General features: G+C 42.0%; 2 protein-coding genes across 3 annotated transcripts; one reads left to right on the forward strand and one right to left on the reverse strand.

Moving 5' to 3' along the window:
* On the reverse strand, positions 1-10,652 carry kpna5 (karyopherin alpha 5 (importin alpha 6)). Its single transcript, XM_084052071.1, has 14 exons — positions 10,541-10,652; positions 9,488-9,621; positions 8,834-8,935; positions 8,472-8,571; positions 6,768-6,862; positions 6,367-6,498; positions 5,697-5,785; positions 5,481-5,580; positions 5,028-5,191; positions 4,860-4,938; positions 3,989-4,114; positions 3,772-3,899; positions 2,787-2,965; positions 1-2,381 (listed from the first exon to the last, which is right to left on the reverse strand). Exons 1-14 carry the CDS (start codon positions 10,542-10,544, stop codon positions 2,194-2,196), a joined length of 1,620 nt encoding a protein of 539 aa, XP_083908197.1. The 5' UTR covers positions 10,545-10,652; the 3' UTR covers positions 1-2,193.
* Positions 10,653-11,173: 521 nt separating this feature from the next.
* On the forward strand, positions 11,174-22,634 carry zufsp (zinc finger containing ubiquitin peptidase 1). Of its 2 annotated transcripts, XM_084051577.1 has the most exons (12): positions 11,174-11,276; positions 12,924-13,477; positions 13,631-13,732; positions 13,910-13,969; positions 14,841-14,951; positions 15,070-15,179; positions 16,272-16,440; positions 17,252-17,440; positions 18,433-18,598; positions 20,445-20,608; positions 21,978-22,198; positions 22,488-22,634. In XM_084051577.1, the coding sequence occupies exons 2-12, from the start codon at positions 12,934-12,936 to the stop codon at positions 22,533-22,535; spliced, it is 1,884 nt and encodes a 627-aa protein (XP_083907703.1). In that variant the 5' UTR covers positions 11,174-11,276; positions 12,924-12,933; the 3' UTR covers positions 22,536-22,634. The 2 variants fall into 2 exon arrangements, with proteins under 2 accessions (XP_083907703.1, XP_083907704.1); XM_084051578.1 differs by lacking the exon at positions 14,841-14,951.
* The last annotated feature ends 3,461 nt before the right edge of the window (positions 22,635-26,095 follow it).

A 26,095-nucleotide genomic window follows, 5' to 3' on the forward strand; every position in this document is an offset into this window, starting at 1 on the left:
CAGGCTTGTAACAACACAATTTATTATTTTTTCGTTTCCCCAAACACGTATGAAGTCAACATCCCGATATAATTCAGATGAATGTGCCTGGTCTGGTCCAGCTTCACTGCCAGCCCTCTGAGACCCATTAAACATTAGGAGACAGACACTCGATGGCTGCATGATACAGTATTCACTTACCGGACAGGGACCCTACCATGGCATTTCCTAGTTCTGTGTTGGAGCCAATTGAAAACACAGCAAAATACATCTCAAAACGGGAGGAGAAAAAAATATACAACCTACCAAAACCTAAAAAAGATATACAATCATACAAACATGAGAAATGTTAGAAAAACTATACACGATTGAATGTGCTTGACATCAATTTTTGCATTACAAATACTTTCCGTAAATATATAGATTTCTCATTCTGGACCAATTTATGTTGCTGTACTGAAAATGGACACAACATATACATTGTTTAATAATGTAACATGTCAAATATAAAGATTACCAATTGTTCCGGGGAGAAACAAAGAATGCCGTCTGTGTGGATAAAAGGCAACAAAAAAAATAAAGAAAAAAATCACTTTAGGACAGGATCAGTGGCTCTTAGCATTTCCAAACCAGTCAAGTTCATAAACAAAAAGAAAGAAAATAAAGTCATGTAACTGGCAGCAAGTAAAGGAAAGCCAGATCATAAAAATACTACAGCTGCATATCACACCATCCCATCCCATACATTATATACGTCCTTTAAATACTTTCTTTAGACACTTTCTCTTATATGTATATATAATATACAAAGCCCTCCTTTTCAATCTAGATAGTCATTTCCCATCAAATCAAATTCACGGTATCACAAAGGATAACATAAATTAAAAAAAATAAAACAAAAATATCTATGTGTACGTTGCTAGTATTGGGTGAGATGAGCAAACTACAGGAAAAAAATCTGTCTATTTTAATGTATGTCAAGAGACTGTTAAAACACACTGCATCACACAATATAGGCAGCACCCGTCTTGCCCCGATACTGCTTTGAAACAAAGAACAACTTGAATTAACAGCAAAACAACTGCTTAGTAGCCACTAGCCTGTAACATTAATTAAAAATCTCACTCTTGCTTATAGACAGTTAAATGACGCACACAGGTGAGCAGTACACCTCCAACTGCAGTCAGAGCCGAGAAGTTTGCGAGTTGACAATAAATCTGAATCAGCAAGTGAATCCTCCGCCTCTCTCAAAACCATGAGCAGAAAAGACCTTTCCACAGAATAAATAAAGAGATTCAATCCCCGGGTCGCTGAAAAGAAAACTACATTTTCATCGACAGGAGAGAGGAAATATAACCCAGAGAGGATGTGTAGCTACTTCAGACTTAAATATGACACTGGAACACCCATGACGTAGCACTGTATATACAGCCCCAACATCTTACCTCTGGAGCAAGCGTAAGTGAGTGTAGGCTCATGCAGGTATGAGCCAACAAGGGGAAACAGTCATGAGTCACACGACACCCCCCCTTCAGGACGCTACGGATTGTGTTTTTGGTCAGTTTAAAAATCCATAGCTTGAGAGTCTTATGCTTCACAATGTTCGTATCATAGGGTTTCTTTTTCTTGTCTGAAGACTGGAGAGGTAGTTTCACATTCAAAAAGGGTTTATGGAAGGTAATTTTGAGACCCCGATTTGTAATAGAAATAATAATACTTATATCACTGTTGTCATTTATCATGATTCAAATATCACAGGAAATCAAGAGCATTGTAGGAGCAAAAGGAAAAAAAAAAAACTTTCACTCTTCGGCCATCGTGAGCGTTTTTCTCCACAGCATAGACTCCAAGTCTACATGGGACGGGTACTAGCGAAGCCAAGCAATCCATGCAGGCTCCCGCGAGTGTCAAACACTGACAATCAGCCACCCCAGGCCAAAAGCGGCTCTTACATTTTTTTTTCTATCCACAAACCTCTTTGACTGCCTATTCCTCTCTTGTGCTCACTACAGAGAGGTTTTTTTTGTGGCTAGTCTTTGTAGAAGAGAAAACCCCAGGGACAAGCTACTGTAGCAGGCCCAGCGGCAAGGAGACAAGGAGGACATTGCAGGACAGCAGGTTTAATCAGTGCCATGAGCAGGCACTCCTCTGGGGAGGGTTAGACTCCTGGATGAGGAGGAGAAGTGGTGGGGGGGGTCGTTGTGTCGGTGTGGGTTAGAGCTGGAAGCCCTCCATGGGTCCGTCCGGCTGCTGGAAGATGTACTGACCCTGGTTCTGATCCACCTGCGGTGCCAGGTTGGCATCTTCCTCCTCGACGCCAAAGTAGTGTTCGATCAGGTCGAAAGCCTTCTGGTAGATTTCCTGGTTCTCGTGGCTTTGCAGGAACTCTATCTTGTCCAGGCCTGAATGGGCAATAACGGATAAAGCATTGAAAGTACGACATAGTACACAATAGGGCATAATAAGTAGTTAATCAGACAATCTGTCTAGCCGATTATAAAATCAATTACAATCTTTCACAGTGTGCGTGTGTGTGTATATATATTTATGTATTTATCTTCAAATTAAGTAAAATGTAAATAAAAACACTCAATCAACGACGGATCACAGGATGCTTCTCTGTAGATAACATAGTGGAGAAACTCTATACTGCCTTTAAATGCCTGAGAACAGCCAAATCAGTAACTAAGTGAGTTTAGAGTGTAACTGAATAAGAGATCGGCCGAGTGAGTGGATAGACGTACGACTGAAAAATGTATGAATGCTTATGTTAAGCTTCAACTACAGTACATGGTAGCTGCTCCTACCATAAGCCTCCTCGATGAGTGCACAGTAGGGGTTGATGCCACTTCCATTCTGCTTGGCCTCCTGCTCTCCAAGTCTCAGGATGTTCTCAAGACCATTGAGAGACACCTGCACAATCTTAGAGTCCATCACCGTCAGCAAGTCACACATTGGCTTGATGGTGTTGAGTGACACCAGATACCTAGATAGAACAGAACAGATAAGGATACGGATAATTCCTTTTAACAGGTCGTTCATGAAAGTCCTTGCGGTCTTGTTTCCAATGAGAACCTGTGAGCAATTAGGGGTTAAGAGTCTTGCTCAGGGACAAATTTCATTTCATCGACACATATGCTGACCTGGCCTGGAATCAAACCTGGGGCGACCAGGGTCTCTGGCTCCCTAGGCGGGCTCACTAACCACTCAGCTATGGCCGCCCCTATGATCGTTCTTTCAAAACATCCATTAGCAATTGTGGGGGACTAATGGTATAATTACAGCTTATATTGTTATGGTGTTAGTGCCACCACATACCTAGAAAGAACAGATTATCCCAACTATCAAAATATCCATTACCAATTGTGGGGGAATAATGGTAGAATTATAGCTTACATTGTTATGCAATTACAAGTTGTGGGTTCACTAATCTGAGTTCCCAGAAGTTTTCGCCAGCTCTGGCGAGGAACTTCTGGGCCAAAACCCCTGTATTTGTGGGCGGGATGTAAGTTACGCTCAGAATCTGAGCGGACACGCCTCTTTCCGGTCTAGAGCTGTGCAACTCGTCTAAAAAGTCCGACGAGAGGCAAACAGCAGTACACAACAATGGCGGGGGCAATTTCTCAAGGGGAAATTGCTTCCCGTCGATTCTATTTAGATGCAACACCCACTGCATGTGGATCCCGCCCCCTTTTCTTCATTGGCTGTTGATTTGAATCACAACGCAGTGGCCGCGCCCCTGCTGACCAAGCTCCGACGCAATGCCTCCCAGACTATGGGTTCACAAATTACCTAATCTGCACAGGGGTGCCCCCAGAGGTGGCATTTGTAATAGCCCATGCTGCTTCCTTCCTTGTGCGGAACTCTGCTTTCTGAAGGATGTCAATGAGTACCGGGAAGATGTTGGCATCGATCACCGTCTGTGAGGGGGAAACATTACAGGTGAATACGCATGCATAAGACATTCTTCTTGCTTGGGCATGTTGCCAAATACAGAAACGGCCTTTACCTGAATCTGTGCTCTGTTTCCTGCTGTGATGTTTGACACGGTCCAGCAAGCCTCCTTTTTGATGGACTCCTTGGGGCTGCTGAGAAGGTGCAGCAAGCAGGGCAGTGCTGAACAGTTCAAGATCACCTGAAATGACAAACGCCGGGGGGGAAGTGAGTGCATGGAACGAGGTAAAAAGGAGAAGCAGCAGCCATTCAATGAGAACATTCTAACCCATTAAGACCGGGAAAGTATCTGTGTCATTTTTAGATAAAAAAATAGCAGATATACAAGTTCATAGGACAGCACAGAGTGCCGCGCTATGGGCTTGTAGATCTGCTATTTTTGAAAAATCCTAAATATTTTGTCAAAGATAATTTTGTCAAATAATTTGTAACTAACATCTTGTCTCGGCCAAATACCCCAGAAGCAAAGATTTTTAGTTTCAAAAGATTTTTCTAAAATAGCAGATCTACAAGCTCAGCTATGAGCTTTTATATCTGATATTTTTGAATAGCCAAAGTAAATGTAAAAAATGTAAATGGTGCATTTATATAGCGCTTCTATCCGAAGCGCTTTACATTGATTGTGCCATTAACCCATTCACACACACATTCATACACCGATGGCGGAGGAAACCATGCAAGGCACCAACCTGCTCATAGGGAGCAATTAGGGGTTCAGCGTCTTGCTCAAGGACACTTCGACACTAACTCTAGGGGAGCGCCCCAGCCCGGGATCGAACTGGGAACCTTGCGGTTTTCCAGCTCACTCTACCCGGCCACTCTACCCCTGAGCCACTGCCGCCCAAAGTATAAAATGATGGTTTATATAGCTTAAATGTAAAATTACGTTCCCAGTCTTAATGGGTTAAATTAAAACATGATTCTACCTGTGTTTGAATGTCATCTCCTGTCACAATGTTGCCCACAGCACGCAGTGCAGGCGAGACCACCTTATAGTCACTGTGCCTGTGATAGAAAAACAAACAATGTAGTACTGTTTCCAACCATGACATAATTCTTACTACTCAGGATGTTGTGTTATTATGGATCCTTACATAAGCAGCTCCACCAGTCTGCGACACACGCCAGAGTCGATGACGGTCTGGATCTTGTCATTGGGGCCATCAGACAGGTAAGACAAGGCCCAGCAGGCATCCGCCAACACGTCTGGATCGCTGCTGAAGAGAAGCCTGGACAGCACACTCAGACAGGGAGACACCTGAGAGAGCGCGAGCGAGGCGGGGAGGAGATAGAGAAGCTCACTATGTGCTTTCGAGCTTGTAGATCTGCTATTTTTGGCAGGCAACACCGTCCTACGACTAAGTATAAAGTAGGCTTAAAAGCTGAAAATGGTTCTACTGTATACTGTCAGTATGTCTTCTCTGGCAGCCACTTGTGGTAATAAAACGATATTCTAAACTATGTTGTTGGCTCGTGAGATGATCATAGAGATGTTAAGTCACAAAAAAAACATATGGCCTGATCTGGTTCATGCCAACTGGACCGACCTTTGCGAATTCTGGTGGCGGGTTCTTTCCCCGGCACAGGTTGGAAAGGGCCCACACCGCGTTCCTGGTTGTTGTGAGACGGTTGGATTTGGCAAGCAGCCTAAAAATGAAAAAACATTCAATGTCTTATCAAGATCAGATTTGACCATCATCGGTATATTCAGCAGAGACAAACACTGTCAAGCAAACGCACGGTACAGAAGAAAAAACACGCACTGTTGTAGAGAGGGCAGGATGCCACAGTTGAGCACGTAGTCTCTGCACTCTGCGTTGTCCCCGGCTATGTTCCCCAGCGCCCACACAGCCTGAAATACACCAAGCACTCATCACACTCCATTCACCTTACTTTTACCATGAGTTGTTCCCATACTGATACCAGTATCGGAAGAGCTGCCCGATACTGCCTAAAATGTTGGTATTGATATCGGTGAGTATGTCAGTCTATGCCATTCCCATAGCACATAATCTATCACATGATGATACGTCATCTAAAACAGTAATCAATGATTTAGTATTCTTCAGCTGATTTAAAAATGTGTATGTATTCCTAGATCAGTGGTTCTCAAACCTTTTAATTTCAAGGACCCCCATAACTCTCAGAGTTACAGACCTGTAACGGTCCATTTGTAACCCTGTCAAGGAACCCCGAGAGTCCCTGGACCTCACTTTGAGAACAACTGGTCTAGATTATTTTTAAAATCGGAATCGGTGTAGGGAAGGACAAAATGGTATCGGTACATCTCTACACCTAAGACCCTGGGTTCCAAATTGCCTACAGCACTAGCCAAGTGTATTTTTGCATACATCACCCTGATAGTTCCAACTGGACTGCCAATTCCAGACTAAACACTTGTTGCTCTGTTAACTGAGGTAGAAATGTGCCAACCTGTTCCTGGACGTCCTCGTAGTCCGAGTTGAGTAGTTCGATGAAGATGGGCACAGCGCCCGTTTCAATGACTACCTTGGTATGCAGGAAGGTACCTGAGGCAATGTTAGTTAGGGCCCAGGCTGCCTCGAACTGTTGCAGTCACACATGCATGTGCACGCACGCACGCACACACACACACACACACACAAAACACAGAGGAGTCATTTTACACTATTGTCACATGGTGAGAATAAGAGGTTTTTCACAACACCAAGTACTCAGTGACCCTGCCAGAGAATGCTTTCCATGTCAGCTGATAGGAACCACCAAGACACCATTGTGAGCAAGCATTTAAGCCTCCAGGTGCAGGTACAAAGAAAACAGTTACTTTTAATACATGTATTAAATGAAATCCACACCTGAAGTGTGCAGTTATCACTCCTCTTGAGGAATTCCACGAAGCAATTCACGACACCAGGCGTGGCGATTACTTCATCGATGGGAGGATTGGGTTCTGCACAGAAGAGGACATTGACTTATCTCCCAATCATTGTAAAACACAAAGAGAACAAAAGCACACAAAAGACTATACCTATAAGAATGTATGGAGTATATGTACAAGCTGAAGCAGTGTGGTACACAAGCTCTTTGATAAACACACAATGACAACAGTTTGTGGGGTTGATATTTTTAGTACATTATAACAGAGTTGTGGAGCTTGTTTCAAACAGTAAACATGCTTATATGTTCATGCGTGCTGTAGACTAGCTATACTCCGCTATAAAAAGTGGTTACACAGAACCGAAGGGGGAATATTATCAGATTTACTTTAAAGCCGAAACAACTAATATTTGTGATCATACATAGAATCAAATAACATTCTTAGTTATTGACAAATACTGGTGATTGCATTGAGGATCAATACTGCTGTACCGGCCCAGTATTTGCGTTCTGCTGTCTGTCTACTACCAGGACATGCCAATGTGAACGTTATATTGTAGTGGATAATCTATGAATGTATTTTTTCAGCAGATACCAAACTTGTTCTTGTGACGCATGTTTTACACTTACAAGTTAAATATTTATAAAGACTGCCATTTCCATTTGTCCAAAGTAAAAGCAAGAGACCTTCGCCACACTAGTTACATGCCTGCAGCCAGTTAATCAACATCACGATGATGCCATCCAGATTTTACCCTGTATAATGTAGCTTTGTCACTGAATATCACGTTGCAGTTTTGCACGGTGTTCATGAATTCAATAGCATAAGATTGGACAGGGATTCCACACCGTTAGTCTGGCCTACTCTAGTTTGAGGCCAGTAAGCATTTGTGTTAGGCCAGTAAGCATTTGTGTTGATGAGCAGCGCAACTGATGGGTTCGCATTAGGGGTTAACACTACCAAACGGATATAACGGATAATACCCCGTACCGAACCGACAGCCCGTAGTGAATGAACCGAAATGTGTTTTTTATGCGAAACTAAAATACAGTTTCCACATATATTCCACAACATATTAAGCTGGTGCAAAAAGATCACATTTGTTTGTGAATAGAATTAAATTGGTTAAACAGATTTTGATGCTATAACTAATTTTGCTTGGAACCCCCTCAAAGACCACTGGGGGTCCGCGGACCTCACTTTGAGAACCACTGCCCTAGAAGTTGGGTATTGTTCAAAGGTAAAACAAAAAATATGTAGTTTTAATAAATTGCAAATAAAAAATAAACTAGGACATTTCTGTTTTGTTGTATCAAAAAAGTATTGAATCGTGACACCAAAATATCAAACCGTTGCACCCTTAGTTTGCATGTTTTAAACATGGCAGTGATGTCTGTACAGCAGGCACATCGTCAGAGAAATATTGCTGACACACCCACAACAGCAGTTTTGTCTCACAACACATGGGAACCTTGGCACTAATGGGAGATATTGTGGTTACCACCTGCGTGGAATTCTGAGGGAAAAATGGTTGTTGGCAGAGTGCCCAATGTACCACTCTCAAACCAAAGACCCCATGTCTTGTCCACTACTTGATGCCCTCTAGTGGTCAGAAAACACAGCTTTAACTTGCTTTAATGCTACAAATGCAAACGGGTGGTGAACATAATATACTACAAACCTTTGGAGAGAAGCTTCCTGAATTTCTGCGTGGCAAGTAGCTGCTGGTCTGGGTCATCTGAGAAGATCATCTGAATCATATCTGGAGTTATGACCTGCTCCTGTATTGTGACACATAAACAAATTATACATATATTCATTTACATTTCTGATCGCAATGCAGGTTTTTACAGTCGGAAACACTAATAACGTAAAATGTCCACATGACACATTTATTTTGGATTTTATTTAACTATAAAGGGCAAATTCACAAGAGGACCACTAAATACATAAATGGCAAATGGTGCATTTATATAGAAATTCAGTTGCCATAAGACAGCACAGCAGTTAAAAACAGATTACAGGGCAAGGAAAAATACTTACACCAGCAACGGGTACAGTTGAGCTGACATCCGGATCCTGGATAGGACATTCCAGCATGGACTCATCACTTGTGGGCACACACACATTCCTCCTCTTGAACAGCTATGGGAATAGGGACAGAGTTAATGCAAGCATGTTTTTGATTGATTGATTGAATACTTTAGACAGAAATGTAATCAGCACAGGGTAGTGGTACAGTCAGACATTTGGGCTAAAAGGATAAAACTAAAAAGGTCCTGGGGACTTGTTTCTATTGTGGTCCTATATGTCCTCTGTTAAGCATTCGTCAGTTGGTTTATTAAGGTTCAATGATTTTGAACTACTTCAAAATGTATCAGAGTCGAAACACATTGATGGTAGCAAAGAGGTTATAAACACTCAACCACTGATCAAACCTCCACTTACTTTAAAGACTGAAAAAGGTTAATGCAAAAGTGGAACAGCAAACTGAAAATAGTGTATCAAGGGTGGCCTTTTAGCACTCTTCTCCTTCATCCTCCTCTCCAACACTCTCAGTGCCCACCTCTTTGTAATCCTTCTCCAGGGCAATAAAACAATAATAACCAGGCAATAAACCAATCTCATTTTAGTCAAATCCATACTTTTAACTAGTAAATGAAAAACTACAGACAGTGTTAATGTGCACCATGTTACCTGCTCTTCTCTCTTCTGTTTGCGTAGTTGAATTCCTTCTTCCTCTCTCCTACGGCGCATCTCCTGAGGATTCAGTGCTTTGTTCTTATAGCTCTTCATCCTTCCTTCGTCCTTCCCTGGACTTGCCATTGTGTCTGTAAATATGAAGAAAAGCACAATCAGGACTGGGCTTTTGTACTTTTTACTCGAGTAAATTTTGAATACCAGACTTGTACTAGTAACAGAGTATTTCTACATTGCAGTATTGATACTTTTACTTAAGTAAAACATGAGTACAGTTCTTCCTTCACTGGGGAGGTAAAGCCTCCTCTAGTCCAGGGATCTTCAAAGTTTTTCAGGCCAAGGACCCCCTAGCTGAGAGAGAGATGAAGCAGGGACCCCCTCTATATTGTATAAAATTGTGTTTCAGATTAAAGTGTTGTTTTTTTACTTGGTCTGCATTTCCCCCCCTCTACGCTTATACCTCTTATCCAACAATAGCAGATCTGCAAGCTCACAACGCCTCGTTGTTGGCTAAAGTTCTCCTCAGAATAGGGATGCTAGGGGTGGTTAATGTAAAACAAAACAATCATATCACACAAAGATTTGGCGGCCCCCCTGTAGTAACTCTGAGGACCCCCTCTGTTGAAGACCCCTGATCTAGTCTGTATGCAGGGCCTGGTACAAAAGCTAGTTAGCTGCTATACCTTGGTCACGACTTACGTTAGCGTTTAGCCAACAGTAGCTCAGCTAATGCTAAACCTTGGAATGCAAACCATCGAAGTAGTTACTCATAAACAACCTTATATATATATACTGCACCAAAATAATGTACACTATATCCACTTGTAACTAGCATAAAGACAAATACACACACACAACCACACAGACGGACATAGCTAATCCTAGAGATGCTAAGCTAACTTAGCTTAAAACACACAACCTCTCCTTAACGTTTAGCTAGCACATCACCGCTAAACCCACGGACTACATATAACGTCATATTATTAAAAGATAAAGGGCTTAAAGTACAACATTCTCCGCGAATAATCACGAAAGCTCCATGTTTCTCACCCATTTAATATGATGAATATTTATCCGCGAAGTCACCTAACAGCGTTTTGTTTATCAGCTGTAGCTTCTCTGTCTCTGTTTCCTTCCTTCCTTTCCTTTGCTCAGAGCAGATATGGCCGTTCCTCTGCTTGAACTCTATTTCCCAGGATGCACCTCGCAATAACAACCGGTGACTGACTGACGTCACATCCGGCAGTAGAGTTGCCATGTCTGTGTATTATAAGCGACCTTGGGCTTGTTTTTCTGTAAAGTTGCTTGTAAATATTAGTACAGTTGCTTATTTGGGCTTGTTTCCTAAATGTTGTTTAAACCAGTGCCTTTCAAACATTTACATTTCAAGGACCCCCAAATTAATGTGTTCTTGTGCACGGACACCCATCTGAAAATATTTTGTGCCAGGGACCCCATACAAGATTTGTGCAGTTATAATGTTATAATATCTATAGATTATTTTGAAAATAGCAGATCTATAAGCTCACAACGGATCGCGTCGCGAAGCCGAAGCTATTGGCTATTTTCAAATACTCGGTTAATCGTGATCATGTATATTTGCTTCTTTTGGGCTCGTTTTCGTAGACCCGTCCGCTTGTTTCTCTCACAAAATGTGGCAACGCTGTCCGTTATCTTACGTCATTCAGCTGCGACCGACCCTTCCAGTGTTTTGTTTTTATGTAATATTTCATTTTAGCTTTATCTAAAAACACCAACAACAACAAGACTTCTCTGAAGAAAAAGGGTGAGCACACACAGTATACTAAGTGACTCAGTACATTCTGAACAGGAGAAAGATTGATTGATTGAATACTTTTAACAGTTTGCAAATAGTACAGTGGTATGATTATACAATGATGTTAAAAGGATAACACAAAAAGCCCTGAAGGTTTGATTCCATTGTGGTCCTGTGTGATTGATTGATTGCTTGAATACTTAATTAGCAGTTTGCAAAAAAAAAAGCTCAGGAAAGTATAGTTCAATGCAGCTAGGTCAGCTAAGAGGATTTTAAACCCAAGAAAGCCTATGGCTTGTTTCCATTGGGGGGGTCCTTTGTACACAATTCATCGAAACATTTAATGACAGACAAATGTGTTGAGAAATGGGGAACATAGGGATGATGACCCCATTTAAAGTGCAGGTTGTGTGTGTCGCACGCCTGAATTGATTGATTGATTGATTGATTGAATACTTTATTAACAGTTTGCAGAAAAAGCAGTTACATACAAGGATGCGAAAAGGATAAACCCAAGAAAGCACTATGGCTTGTTTCCACTGGGGCCCTTTTGTATTCAATTCATCAAAATCTTTAAAGACAAAAACATAATTTACAATAATATGCAAAAACATCATAGAAACTAGCAGATCTACTAGCCCTGGATCAAGACTATCATAGATGCATGTATTTGATCGATTTTGACTGATTTGATTTGCAAGATACGAAAGTAAAAGTTAGACTCGATAAAATACATTTATGGTAGTTTTGATCTGAGGCAACAGATCTACAAGCTCGTCTACCTCGGCGCCTGTGGGGTTTTAGATCTCCACCATAGATCTCCACACAAGTGAGTCAGTGGTGTGTGTGTGTGTGTGTGTGTGTGTGTGTGTGTGTGTGTGTGTGTGTGACACTGACTGAACCTAACGCCTGTTGAAACCAGAATGATCTTTTCCAGAGCAGCCAGAGTATTTATTTGTACACAAGACTGATTTCGTTTGACAGAATTTGACACGTCAAAATTGATTCAGATTCTGCAATTTGATTGTTCTGAGACAAAGTCAGGAGGACATTGATTTTGGACATTGTCCTTTTTGGATCTACACCCTAGTCTACAGATTAAAACGCAATGCTTTACAGCCATTGTATTTGATAGCATGTTCAACCCCATACACAGAACATAACAAGAAGCTGCTGGAAGCCAGCGCTACTTCGACTAACCACAACATTATATGGTTCACTAAAGTGAAAGGCTTTCAGTTGCTCAGGCAGACCTACTTTCATGTTGAAAATGGTAGTTCTAGTTCTTTAGCTAAAGCAGAGATCAGAGCATAGCTACAGTACATATACCAAGGTGTACTAACAAGCTTATGCCATGGCATCGTGATTCTATATTATTCAGATGGTCATAAGATATTTTTAGGTCAAGGGTGCTGTGCCTTTCAAACTCTAATTTATGAAGAGGGCTTTTAACGGTACAGTGAGTTTTAGATAATGTTGACAACATTGTTCAGGTACATTCTGTAACGTTTATTGAATAAGGCCAAAACACAAACATGATACCCTAAAAATAAAGCAATATGGGTAAAAGGTGTTGAGGTTTACGTAAACTGTGCCGACTGATGCCTTCCTTCACTGTTTTCTCACTGTATAACCGTGTGTCTCTCGTCTCCCTAGAAGACCAACCATGCTGACCTGTGAGATCTGCGGTGAGGAGCTAGTGTTTGAGGAAGACATGAAGACACACCTCCTGCTGAGCCACCTTGAGAACGAGATGAGCTGCCCGCTCTGTTCTCTATCTGGGGTCTCATATGATGAGTTGAACTTCCACATGGACACCGCACACCCAGAGAAGCGCGACGCGGCACAAGCGTCGGCTCATTTCACACAGGGCTGCCGTTCTCCCACAGGAACAAACAATAAGCCTAAGAAGAACGTCAGAGATGTGTCCCGGCGCCCTGAACGTGAGACACACTCATCTGGGAACAGTTGTCACGTGACCAAAAGCAGTGTGTCCCCTGACACTCCCCGCCATGGCACAATTGCGCAACAGAGTAATGATGTAGCGGGAACCTCACCTGTTGGTGAGGGTTCGTTAACTGCACGGACAGTGCCTCTTAGCCCTCCAGCTGCGAGTACAAAGAGTACTAGAACAGCTCAGGGCACAGAACAGGTCAGACACTCGGAGCACTCCAAAGCCAAGCAGAAACGTCTGTCCTCTCCAAGAAAAGGTGGATCATTGGCCCATGGTGGATTTGTTGTCACATGAAAGAAATCGATTATTTCGTTCATATTCATTTCCCTTTCCATTAACAGTTGTTTTCAGTCATTCTCTTCATAACCTGTAATTCTGTACTTATTATACTTTGTTGTGTATGTTACAGAGAAGCAGTTCCCGTGCCCCATGTGTTCACAGGTCTACGATAACTGTTTAATGCTACAGGAGCATGTTGAGTTGCATCTCCAAGAGCAGAACATAGCTGAAGGTGGGTTTTGGATCTTTATTACCACACTGCCCTCAAGAGAGAGAGAGAGAGTTCTCTATTCACACGGTCAGCAGTGTCCTAGCAAGCTCAGCACACTGCTAGAAGATGAAATATGTCAAAGTACTGTACATGGTTTGTGCATTACGCCATCTGAACATAACCGATCTTTGTTGTCAGGTGCGGCCGTAGGGGCCGCTTCGTCAGCTACACTGCCACCATCATCACACAATTTCTCAGGTTTGTCTGTTGGTTTGATAATAAGAAATTCAGCAAATAATGCATAATATAAAGTATTTTACATTGGGCTTGACATCTACATTGAAGCGTAAGATAAGACGCCTTCACCCTAGTCTCATACAAGCCCAGTCAAAGCTTTCCCATAAAATACAACAGTGACCAAACTGTCTTTTCAACAACCACATTTTTGCCAGCTGTTGAGGGCAAGGGAATTTTATTGATTTTCTTTAGGGAGACCTGTAAAGACACCATTCATTAGCAATAGTCAAGTCTACCGAATATTATTGCATGGAAAGTTTTTAGAAATCCTGCTGAAATATAAATCCTTAATCCTTGATATATTCTTAAAGTGATAGTAGGCTGACTTAGTGACTTTGTCTTAACGTGGCTGTTGAAATTCAGTGAAGTTCATGACTTACTGCACAAAGATTTCTTGCTTGGTTTGTGTATTTTTTTTACATTAATACCGATTGAAGCTGAGCACTGACTTTTTAATTGTTCTTCCATGCCACCAAAAACAATTATTTGTACTTTGTCTTTGTTTAATTGTGGCACATCCAATCATTGCTTTGTTCAATGCATTTACTTAGTGCTCGTACTAGTGGAATAGTAGTCCCCTAGATATATGTTTTATGTATATTATATTTGTTTGTTGTCTGTATAATTATGGTGACATAATTGTTGTGTGTCGAATGCAGTGAAATACTAATTCTATGCCTGAAATTTTGGAAGTGGAACTAATTGAAGACGTTAACAAGAGCTGTCTCAGTGCTGTGGTCAGAATTGGGTTTTTACGGCCACACACCTGGTTGAAATTAACTACCGTATGTAATATCAGTAACTTGACATAATTTTCCAATTTGCTTCACAGGTGGAAAGAGCTATGAGTGTCCCATGTGTTGTTTAGTTTGTTCAGACAGCTCCTCACTGCAAGAGCACGTGGAGCTGCACTTAGAGTACGGCACAGCCACAACCTGTGCAGGTATGGGTCTGTTGAGTCAATTCACTCAGGTCCCATTATGGAAATGTCTGTTCCCTCCCTGTGTTACTGTCTGTCTACTTATGCTATTCTGAGACTACTTTTTTTTGGGTTACACTAGTGAGTCCGAGCTCAGATCTGAAGCTGGCCAGACAACTGCAGGAGGCGGAGGACCAGAGGAGAAGGGAGCAGGAGGCCAAACAGGAGGCAGTAGAGTTCAAGAAGCTGCAGGTCTGGATCATGCAGCTGCTTTGGTCTCATCGTCTGGCATCAGCACCATATTAGCGTGATCAGAACTTAACCATACTTGACCACGTAGCTCCATATACTAAGTTCGTCCTCAAATGAAAATAGAAGATAGCCCAAAAAAGATAGTTTTAAAAAATGGATTCGTTTTTTCCGTTTTTAATGACATCCAAATTAAGGACCAGATCCTCATTTGTGAGTGGGATAACTCATTGGGGCCCAATTGGGATATTTCTTTTGTGCTGGCTGGACATCAGTTTCGGATTCATTGTGATCAAATATGCATTTAAACAAACTAATGTGTTCAAAGCTAATAGATTAGACAACTTCATTATAATTCATGTTGGGCCGTTGCAAACTGATGCTGGTCAACATTTAGTCACATAATGTGAGGTCAGAACTAAGTGAGTGTAATAAGATATATTACACCCGTGACCTTATATTACATATGTACAGCGTGCTGTCTCACATGGTCTCCTGTTGTTGTTTATATGGTCTCTCTCTCTCTTCCTACTATGCATGTGATGTACATTTGGGTATCTAACATTTCTAATGACGTGTGTAGTGTCAAAAGTCCTATACTACTGGACTGGTTGCCTACGGCCAGGGATTAAAGATATACAAGCTCATAGCGCGGCACAAAGTGCAGCGCTACGAGCTTGTATATCTGCTATTTTTGAAAAATCAAGAAAATGTGTGCAAATCTTTCAATATATATATTTTTAAAGCAAACATTTGTAACTCAAATCTTTGCTTCTGGGGGTCCCTGGAACAACATATTTTAAGATGGGGGGTCTGCGGCCAAATACACATACATTTTGGGGTCCTTGACATGAAAAAGTTTGAGAACCACTGACGTAGCAACATATGTTTTTTCAAAAAACTGTTAGGATTTAGAAGACATTTTGTAGAATCGGAACCTCAGGCCTTAATGGGTTAAATACCTAGGCAACCTTGGCCTTGACCAAGCCCTGCGGTGACGTCATTAAATAAGAAACAACAATCATATATATGTCTCTTACAACGTGCTTTCACAAGGCTATGACTTCAGTGTGTTTTTTTGTATGGTGTGTGCAGAAGCAGTTTGGATTGGATGGCAGCGGGGGCTATCGCAAGCAGATGGAGCAGACCATGGAGAAGGCTGTGTCCAGAGGACTCATGGCCCCGGCCGACTTCCATAACAGCAGGGCTGATATGATGGAGGCTTTGGCCTCAGGGGTTGATGATGGCAGAACCAGAACTCAGGGTCAGTGTGTGGGTGTTGTGATTCAGATTGTTCCAGCGTGTTGGCTCAGGCTAATACAACCTCCTGAGCTGCAGGGTCAACATTAGGTTCTTTACAGTGTCTGAAATCGAGCTGTAGCGTATTAGCCTCGGAAACCCATGCCTTTTTTTTTGTTTCAAAAGAAAAAATCACACCCAGTGTGAAGTGGGCGGTGTGGTCACAGTGGTCATCACAGTGGGTGATTCACTTAAAAAAAAACATAAATGTGTTTTTTTTAAGTGCACAGTCCTATTTATAGGACTGCACATGTGTCATGTGTTTCACTAGCCAATCACAGTCCTGAATAGAGTCAACATAGATTGGTGAAGCACTAGGAAGCGGCGCTGGTACCGAGCGCAAGGCTTTGGATCCGCCCTTAAAGACCTTTGATAGGGCTGGCTCCTCCAGTCTAGTAGCGTATGGACACAAATCCAGAACCTGTGAAATACGTTGCTCGGCACGGCATGTGTCGCTTAGTTCTTGTAGTCAAAAAGACTCTTGTTCACACACTCGCATGATCTTTCCCTCTGTTGACTAATCACTTTAACACTATAGTACTTAGTAGTGGCCCGAGGTACCCCAGGGCTCTATACTAGGTACGCTAGCATTTCCCTCCACCAAATCTCCTTGTGAAATAGCAGATCTACAAGCTCACAATGCATCACATTGTGACATGTTTTGAGCTTGTAGATCTGCTACGTTTCGCCAAATGTTCGCCCCCCCAGAATAGGCACACTATGGTTAAGAAGAACCTAATTCTTCCCACGTTATGTGTAATTCCTGTGTTGTATAGGTATGCTTGGTGCCTTATCTGAGTACTACCAGAGGGAGGCCAGAGACTGCGTCCATGTGTGGCTGAGTGCTGAGACAGACCACTTCTGCTCCTCGGAGGGGGACAAAGGCTGGGGCTGTGGTTACCGCAACTTCCAGATGCTTCTATCCTCTCTACACAGAATAGAGACATTTGCTGACTGTCTGCCAGGTATGAACACTTGTACAATGTGGCACTCAAAATTGGATCTTGACATTTAGATTTCTGTAGCTACAGTATGTCCTAGGGCTGCGACTTACATTAAATTATGTTAAAAGTTTCTTATGCCGGCCCGTGATGGTCAGGGGTGCAATGCTCACTGGACGGCCTTGCAGGAACCTATTTGACCAGGAGCACGCGCAGGCACACGCATAGATTTAAAACGACTTTAAATTCACACCACAACAAAGTTTACAACTTTCCCAACTCTTTTGCGGATGGCTGATGCATTTCTATTAAGTCCATCACAGGTGTACACCAGCGTTCGACATTTCCGGTCGGATTTGGGAGTAACTTCACGATGTAATTTAACTCGTCAGGCCTCCAGGTGCGTTGAAGTTGGACTGTCATAGTATGCGTCATGGTCATGGAGTTCTTGTAGAGAGTCAGCAGACGGCCTTGGGTGTGAATTTGGATACAGCACCAGTGGAAATGTCTCTATCTGGCTTTGTGTTATTACCTTGTGTGTGTGTGTGTGGGGGGGGGGGGGGGGTCAGGGTGGTCAGAAAACTCGTCCAGCTCTATTTCCCTCCAGCTCATAAGTCTTTCATGTGCACAAGGATTGGCAGTGTGTACGTCTCTGTCTTTCAGTCTGGAGTCATCACAACTAACTATTCTTACAGTTGTGTGGTTGTCTAGCTTTTGTAGGGCTGTCAATTAATTCCTCCCCACACACATTTCTGTGTTGCCATGCTGTTGTATACTACTGACTCACCTGCCAGTGAGGAGCCCCCACCGGGAGGACGTAGAGCCTTCGTCCTACTCCTCCCGCTCCAACACTCCCCGCTGACAGGTGCCGCCCCAGCCCGTAGGAGTACATGCAATGACCAATATCACCCTCCCCGCCCCACCCGACTGACTGCAATGGCATTTCTTTCCTGTATGATTCAATTTAGCAACTCATTGCTGAATTCTTCCCATTTGCTTGTTGTCTCATTCTCCAGAAAAGGCTGTTCCCAGTATCCCTCGGGTACAGACTCTGATCGAGGGGGCGTGGCGGGAGGGCCTAGATCCACAAGGTGCATCCCACTTCAACCAGCGGCTGCAGGGAACGAGAGCCTGGGTCGGGGCCACTGAGATCTACGCTGTCCTCGCCTCCCTGGGAGTCAGGTCAGACTGGCTCAGATATTGCACTGTACTCGCTTCACTTTAGACTTCTACAAGCTCACAATGCGTCGCGGCACAACCACGAGAATTGAAATAAGTAAAGTAGCCTCCACCCCTTTTTTGGGAATAATGGTTGACGAGAAATACTGCTGGAAAGAACACATCGACCAGGTCACAAAGACAGTCTCAAAATCAGTGGGAATTATCCGAAAAATCAGCCAATTTCTAAATAGAGCCTGTTTAACAACCTTATACTACAGCCTATAGTATATCCTTACCTAACCTACTGTAATGTTGTGTGGGCTAGTACCTATTCTTCTTACCTCCATAAATTATATATACTACAAAAGAAGTGTGTCAGAATAGCTACAAATCGACACCTTGCTAAACTAATGGCCTAAGTCATTTTTTGAGGAAAATTATATTTTTGCCTAAATCAGCTCCTCATGACACTGGCCACCTCTGGTAAAATCGCCTATCTCCTAATTGAAAAGGATCATGCTGTTCACTCCCCTTTTAGTATAATGGCCTATCTCCCTAGTGTGACTTAGGCCAAAATAGGCCCCTTTTTTGCCTAAGTCACATGGTTTTGTGACTTAGGCCAAATTATTTACTGATTTAGGCCATTTTTTTATTTATTTTTTGGCCTAAGTCAGATTTAATCCTATTTAAACCTATTTAAATCTCTTATGTTACATAACTGACAGACAGTGTTATTTCTATTTAAATAGTCATAATTTGTTATAAACACTTTGGGTGAAATGATTAAGACATGTCATATAGTTTTGTTTTGGATCAGTTTTTTATTTTTCCTGAAAAACTTTTAAAAAATGACTTAGGCCATTAGTTTAGCAAGGCGACGAAATCCTAGTCCACAGGAGCCGTCTTCACTTCTATTTTCAACACTCAATATACTAACTATCTTTAATATAAATGTCCTCCAAACATGTATTTTCACCTACAAGACAAAATACCTGAGTATCCATCTCCCAGATCATTTAAAACAGTACTTCCAGCCAAATTCCAGCTTTTATTCTTACCCAACCAGGCAAATGAATCAATTACATGTCCCACTATATACCACCACCAGGGGGCAGACCGCCATAAAATATCACTATGGAATGCCCATTTCCATCTAAATTAGTAGCTACCACATCCTCCCTACATACCTACAAAAGAAGCCTAATACGTAAATTGAACACCCGAGTGGGTAACTAGAAGATAGGCATCCATAATATTGTCACGTATGGATTTTCTAAATCTCTTTTTTACTTCTTATTTCATATGACTATATAGTAGCATTATGTCTTTGCTTTGTCCAAAGCATTGTTTTTGTTTGTCTTTTCAGTATGTACTTTTATATTTTTTGTTTGTCCTATTTTCTTTATCGTATGTTTTTATATCTTTTTTGTTTTTCATTTTAATTATTAAATAATTCAAATTGTACGTACTGTAAAACGGTGAGGTTCTCGCATAAGCCCCCCCTAGGGTTTCTTACCTCACCAACACAGCTAACTAACTTTCCCATGGAAAGAACCAACATATCATGTGTATATATAAACTGCGAATCAAATAAATCAAATGCGTCGCGGCACATTGTAAGCTTGTAGATCGGCTGTTTTCGCCGAAGAGATTTGGCTTACCGGGGGAAATGAGGGGGCCTAGAATAGACCTCTGGGAAACTCCAGTCAATGAAGTGTATAGGGCTTAGAAGCATGCTGTGGTAGAGAAGGGGTATCGTGTGGTTTGTGGGTCAGTGAATTCAACTAAAAGACATGCATAAAAACACACTGCTCAGTTTTTATCAGTCCAGAAATATACAATTTCATATGCGTGTTGTTGTTCACAGGGCCACCATCATAGACTTCCACCAGCCCACTGGCCCAGCAGACACCCATCCCAGGCTCTTTGAGTGGGTGAAGCAGTACTTTTCCATGTCTGCTAGCAGAGGCACCAGATTACCTCCCCGCGTTGTACAGACCTCGCAACCACCTCTGTACCTGCAGCACCAAGGTACCGTACTTATCGTCCTATATTTATGTTATGGTTAAAAATGGCCCTAATGTTTATGTATATATTATACTTTATACCAAAATTACTTCAGCCAATGTTGGTTATAAGTGTTTTATGTCAGTCTTCAGAAATTATGAGAAGTTTTATTGTCTGTAGCATGTAAAGGTAGCTCTCCACCGCACCAACGTCGGCAGTGGTAAGTGTAGGAAAGCGTCTGTTGCCGAAAATCTGCTGTTGAATGGGCGGCGGTGGGTACCCTGTCGTGTCGGGTTGTAGGGAAGCGTCGAAAGCCGACCGAGCAAGCTTGGTCAGCTTTCGACTATCGGATAGCAGCGGGCTTGTTGTTGAAAAAGACATCAAGGCATAGGCTATTTTTCGACTGTCGGTGTCTGCTCTCGGGTGCATTCAGCAACTTTTTTTTCGCACCTTCCAACCGACTGATCTCCTGGCTTCATTCAACGGCCAGTCTGTAGTAATCTGTAGTAGTGATGGGTCAGTCATGATCGACTCGTTCATAAGAACTAGTTCTTTGCTGTGAACGAACTCGTTCACTTCTTGAAACTGTTACGTTCACGATTTCGTTCATACCCACGCACACCGCACACAGGGCGGGCTGTTCCTCCTGCGACAGACAGACCATCAGATAGACAGACAGCTGTGCAGTAGAGTTTCTCACTAGACATGCGATTTGAAATGAAATAAAGGTAGCCTATTGTTGTTCCTGGACAGAAGACAGATAGTGTTAGCACCACATTCAAGTATCAAAATAAATGCATTTTCATGGTCCTAGACAAAGGACAGATAGGTACTGGTCAATGAACACGTTTTAGTTTGAATAGAAGATGCAAATAAATAGTATGCTACAGCTACTATTCATGAACTACATTAAGTTAAAGACATGGTTAGAAATCGATAGTCATGTGGAGTGCACTGACTTCGGCTGCTTTGCATTTATGGAAATAATTATCAACTAATAAAAATAACTTTACATTATTTATTGTAGTTATTTGTTACTTCTACACATTATTATATTACAAAGGATATGGTGCAATTAGATCATAAAAAAAGGAAAGCTGTCATTCTCTGATTCTGCACCTACACACCTTCACACACACTTTCCCTACATTTACATGGGTCATACAGTCCCTATCAAGGTGTTGCCAGGGAAGGTCAGTGTTGGTCTGACACAATGTAGTGAGACATGATGATGATGAGGAAAATTAAGGTGATGATGATAATGATGATGATGTCAAGATATTCAGTCTTTGGCCCATTAGGACCGGGAAAGCATCTGTCATTTTCGATTTTGTGCGTGGGTTTGGTGTTGAGCTACCTTTTAAGGATACTGTATGTCCTCCATGCTGACCAGGTCACAGCCGGTCCATCGTGGGAGTGGAACAGAAGAGGAATGGGAGTCTGTGTCTGCTGCTCCTTGACCCCGGCTGTTCACCTGCAGAAGCCAGGAAGCTTCTCAGTAGAGACAGCGCGACCACAGCCGTTCGCCGCATCAGAAAGTTTCCCAACAACCTGAAGCACAAACAATACCAGGTGGTGGCAGTAAAGGGCAGATTGTCACCTGAGGAAAAACGGGTGAGAAAAAACATTACATTTGTTTAAAAGAATGGTATCTTGAGGATAATTTGCTTTTGGGTATTTTGGAATTTCCAGACTTGATAGAAAAATGTGCTGAACCCACTGGGGTTGGGTTCATTTCAGTTGATGCTGGCCAATGGCATGTCAATTTTAAATGCTTGAATTCGAATTTTAAGGCAAGTCATTAAAAAGTCCTTGCATTTGATTATTTATAAGTGTAAGTGATTGGTTAACTGATTATGTGGGGATTAACAATATTTGTTTTTTGTTTTGTTCTGTTTTTAAGATTTGCATCTTGAACTCGAGAACATTGCGAGCTGAAAGGATTCCTTGAAACTGGAATGCAGATGTCCTTTAATTTTCACTGTGAATGTCATTTTTATTTTTTTGCTCTCAGTAATATTTTCATTCAATAAATTATGTTTTAACTATTTTTAAAATGATTGTGAGTGTGTAATTATTGTATGTTGTGTAAAGCTGTGAAATTGTTGGTGTGGTTAATATGATGCGAGAGGGAGAAGAGTAGGCTTAAGACAACTGTCTGTCCTCAAACAAAAGAAAAAACATGAGTGTTCTTTCATCGCGGCCGTACCTATGTTCCCTGGGTCCTATGTTCCCCGCTTTCCTAGGGAGAGCGGGGAACATAGGACCTAACCTAAACCTAACCTTAGTGGGGGAACATAGGGATGACCCCCTTTCATCTGGGTTTCAGATGTAGATGAGATAAACACATTCACTGTGCATGGCACTACTGGCACACACTCAAACAACCCCTTGGAAAACGTCATAATCCCTAGCTACATTGCACATCCTGAGAACAGGACATTTTATATTTTTATGGATTGAGATAGATAAGATAGATAAAGACATTGTGATCCAGATTATGTGCTAGCCACTGGCTAGAATGTGCCATTTCAACTGTTCTTTTGCTTAACAAAACAAAACTTGCACTTTGCACTTTTACCCAAAGAAAGCAGGTGTTAAAGCACAGTGTGTGCTATCAAGATGGCACAGCCAGTGGCATGCTTAACATGAAATGTCTGTTCTTGTTTACACTCCCAGGTCTTACTTCTGTACAGAATTGGCAACGGGGCTTTTATGAATGCTTCCCCCACAGCTTGGAACACATTGCAAATTGATTTAAATCTTGGGGAACTAGTGTCATTAGATGTTTTTAAAACAATAACAATCTCGAAGAAATGGTCACAAATCAGGCTGTCAATGTTTTTCAAGATTATTGTATGCTGACTTTTGTTTTGAGCTACTTTTAGTGATTATCCTGATAACTTTTTCTGTGTTTTTTGTCTTTTTTTAAATATTCTTTTAATATCTAAATTGTGTTTTCTGTCTGCAGCCATGCTAATACTATATCTCTGCTGTCCGGCAGCAACCAGCTAACTCCAAAATGTTCATTTTTCAGGAAATGACTAAAACAAAAGTTAGGAGGTTTTGTTCATCATTGATTAGAACAGCTGAATGGACCTCAAAGCTCACAATGAGGTTGGAGGTCAAAAGGGGGTGGAGCCTGGAGTCAGCTAAACCAGCTAACGCCACCCCCCCATGGAGAACGTAGTTAACCTGACTCCTTCTGGAGGGAGGGGGGTTTACCAGGCTAGAACTTAGCTGGTTTAGCAGAAAGTTTGAGGTTCCAATGGAGTTAGCTGCTTTTGTCAGAAGCACCTTTTAATACTTTTCATTGGTTCAATATTTTTTTAATCAACACACAGACGTAAAGGGTGTTCAATGGCCCTGATTTATGGGAAAAAAAGCAAAAGCGGAAAAATGGAGTTAGCTGGTTCCTGCCGGATAGCAACGATATATAGGGTGGGTAATGATGACTAATTTAAGCAGTCACACTCACACCTGCCTGAGTCAAATTAATTGGTCTCAGAGCTAGGTGTTGACTACACAGAGACACCTGTTACCAAGGCACATAATCAACCATCCATTCCCCCTACACAATTCAGAGAGACAGAGTCCCTGTCATGTTTTTACTCCTTGTTTCTGTATGGTGTTCAGTTCTGTGAGTTTATACCTGATGCTTTGTTGTGTTTGAACAGACTGTGAAGACAAATAGCCCGTCGGTGACAATAAAGATTATTATTATTATTGGCTGCCTGGGAAGACAGCAGCCAAGCGGCCCTGGCGAGGAGCAGCAGAGCCTGGTTATGAGAGTCAACAGTCTGGCTATAATATCAGCCCATCTAATAACCTACCCCAGCAGTATGGGAATAATCAGCAGCATCATCCTCAGGGGAAAGGAGCAAAGTGCAAGTGGATTTTAAAATGTGCTGTTAAAGGAGTATTTCACCCCAAAAATTACTTATTAACTTATTAATTGTTTTGTTTTTGTCTCATTCCTGAGCCAATAATTTGATGAGCGGGTCAGAAAACTCTCAGCACTGAACTCAACAAGATCTGCATCTGGCTCTCTGACAACAAACTCTCATTACACCTGGGTAAAACTGAATCCATCCTCTTTGGGTCCAACCCTAACCTTAGCAAGGCTGAGAGTTTCATGATCAAAGTGGGTGAAAATGTTATGACAAGAAAGGATGAAATTACCTACTTGGGTTCCATCTTGGAGGCAAACCTCTCCGGTGACAAAAACGCTGAAAAAACGATCAAAAAGGTCCACAAAATAACACGCTATTTGTGGAGGATTGATCGTCTAGTCAGTAAGAATACTCTGAAGATTCTTGCAGGGGCCCTCATACAAGGTAATTATGATTATGCATGCACTTCATGGTATCACAACACCTCCAAGGCCTTAAAAACAAGGCTCCAAACATCCCAAAACAAACTTGTAAGGCTACTTCTTGGCCTCAATCACAAAACCCATCTAACCCATGCCCATTTTGCTAGGATTGGATGGCTTAGGGTTGAGGACAGAGTACAGCAACTTGCTATGGGCCTGGTCTTCAAGATACACCACAACATTGGGATCCCCCTGTATTTGTCAAAATACTTCCAAAATGTTAATCAAGTCCATGATCATAACACCAGAGGCAGCTCCACACATCATGTTCAACCCAGATTTGGCACAACAAAGGGAATGAACTCGTTCTCATGCTATTCATATACATAAAATGTGGAATGCCCTACCAAAAGGAGTAAAGGAGTGTGAAACCCTACTCACTTTCAAAAATGCCCTAAAGATACACCTTCAGGAGGCTGCAATTCAAAAATGGCCCCTGTCCAAGTCCTAACCTACCCCCTACCCCCCCCCCCCCCCTCTCTCTCTCTCTTCTTTTGTACATATTTTCACTCTTCATACCAGTAACCTGTAAACTGATTGTATGACATTCTGTATAGTAGTGTGTATATCTGTCTGTCTCCTATATGTCATCATGATTTGTGTGCATGGGGATCTCCTCTTAAACAAGCTAAGTGCTTATAATGAGCCATCCAGTTTAGTAGACCTTGTATTGCGAATTTGTACTTCCATGTACTGTTATGTACTGTCATGTACTGTTCTCATGTCTTCTTACTAAATAAAGTACATCAATCAATCAATCAATCGGTCAGTAGGCCAATAATTTGATGACTGAGTCTGCTACTGAAGACTCCGCTGGTCATCAAATTATTGGTTTAGGAATGCGACAAACCCCCAAAAATCTCTATGAATTCAAGGCTGTCTGCATAGGCGGGTGTGTAATTGATAGAAAATAAGTCATTTTTGGGGTGAACTACTTTAAAATCGCACCATATTTCAAAGAGTGTTTGCTGGTGGTGGTGAGTTTCATTGTGCAGCGCCGTTTGCGTAAAAGCGCCAGGCGTGAGCATGGTGACGGAGAGAGAGGAGGGGCCTTCAAGTCGTAGGCAGCCCAACTAAGGTAGGCTCAGGCTGATCTCCAGACTGACACTAATATATACTGTATGTAGGTAGGCTGA

This window comes from Gymnoscopelus microlampas (assembly GCF_963454915.1).
Source record: "Gymnoscopelus microlampas genome assembly, chromosome: 3".
NCBI lineage: Eukaryota > Metazoa > Chordata > Actinopteri > Myctophiformes > Myctophidae > Gymnoscopelus > Gymnoscopelus microlampas.

Excerpts from the sequence above, each read along its gene's own strand:
- kpna5 (XM_084052071.1), bottom strand. Across the intron at positions 5,581-5,696 it reads ATCCTGCCCTCTCTACAACA|GCTGCTTGCCAAATCCAACC; the intron begins GTGCGTGTTTTT and ends TTTCATTTTTAG. Across the intron at positions 5,192-5,480 it reads CGCCACCAGAATTCGCAAAG|GTGTCTCCCTGTCTGAGTGT; the intron begins GTCGGTCCAGTT and ends GCGCTCTCTCAG.
- zufsp (XM_084051577.1), top strand. The coding sequence starts at position 12,934 with ATGCTGACCTGTGAGATCTGCGGTGAGGAGCTAGTGTTTGAGGAAGAC. Across the intron at positions 13,970-14,840 it reads ATCATCACACAATTTCTCAG|GTGGAAAGAGCTATGAGTGT; the intron begins GTTTGTCTGTTG and ends TTTGCTTCACAG. Across the intron at positions 16,441-17,251 it reads TGGCAGAACCAGAACTCAGG|GTATGCTTGGTGCCTTATCT; the intron begins GTCAGTGTGTGG and ends TGTGTTGTATAG.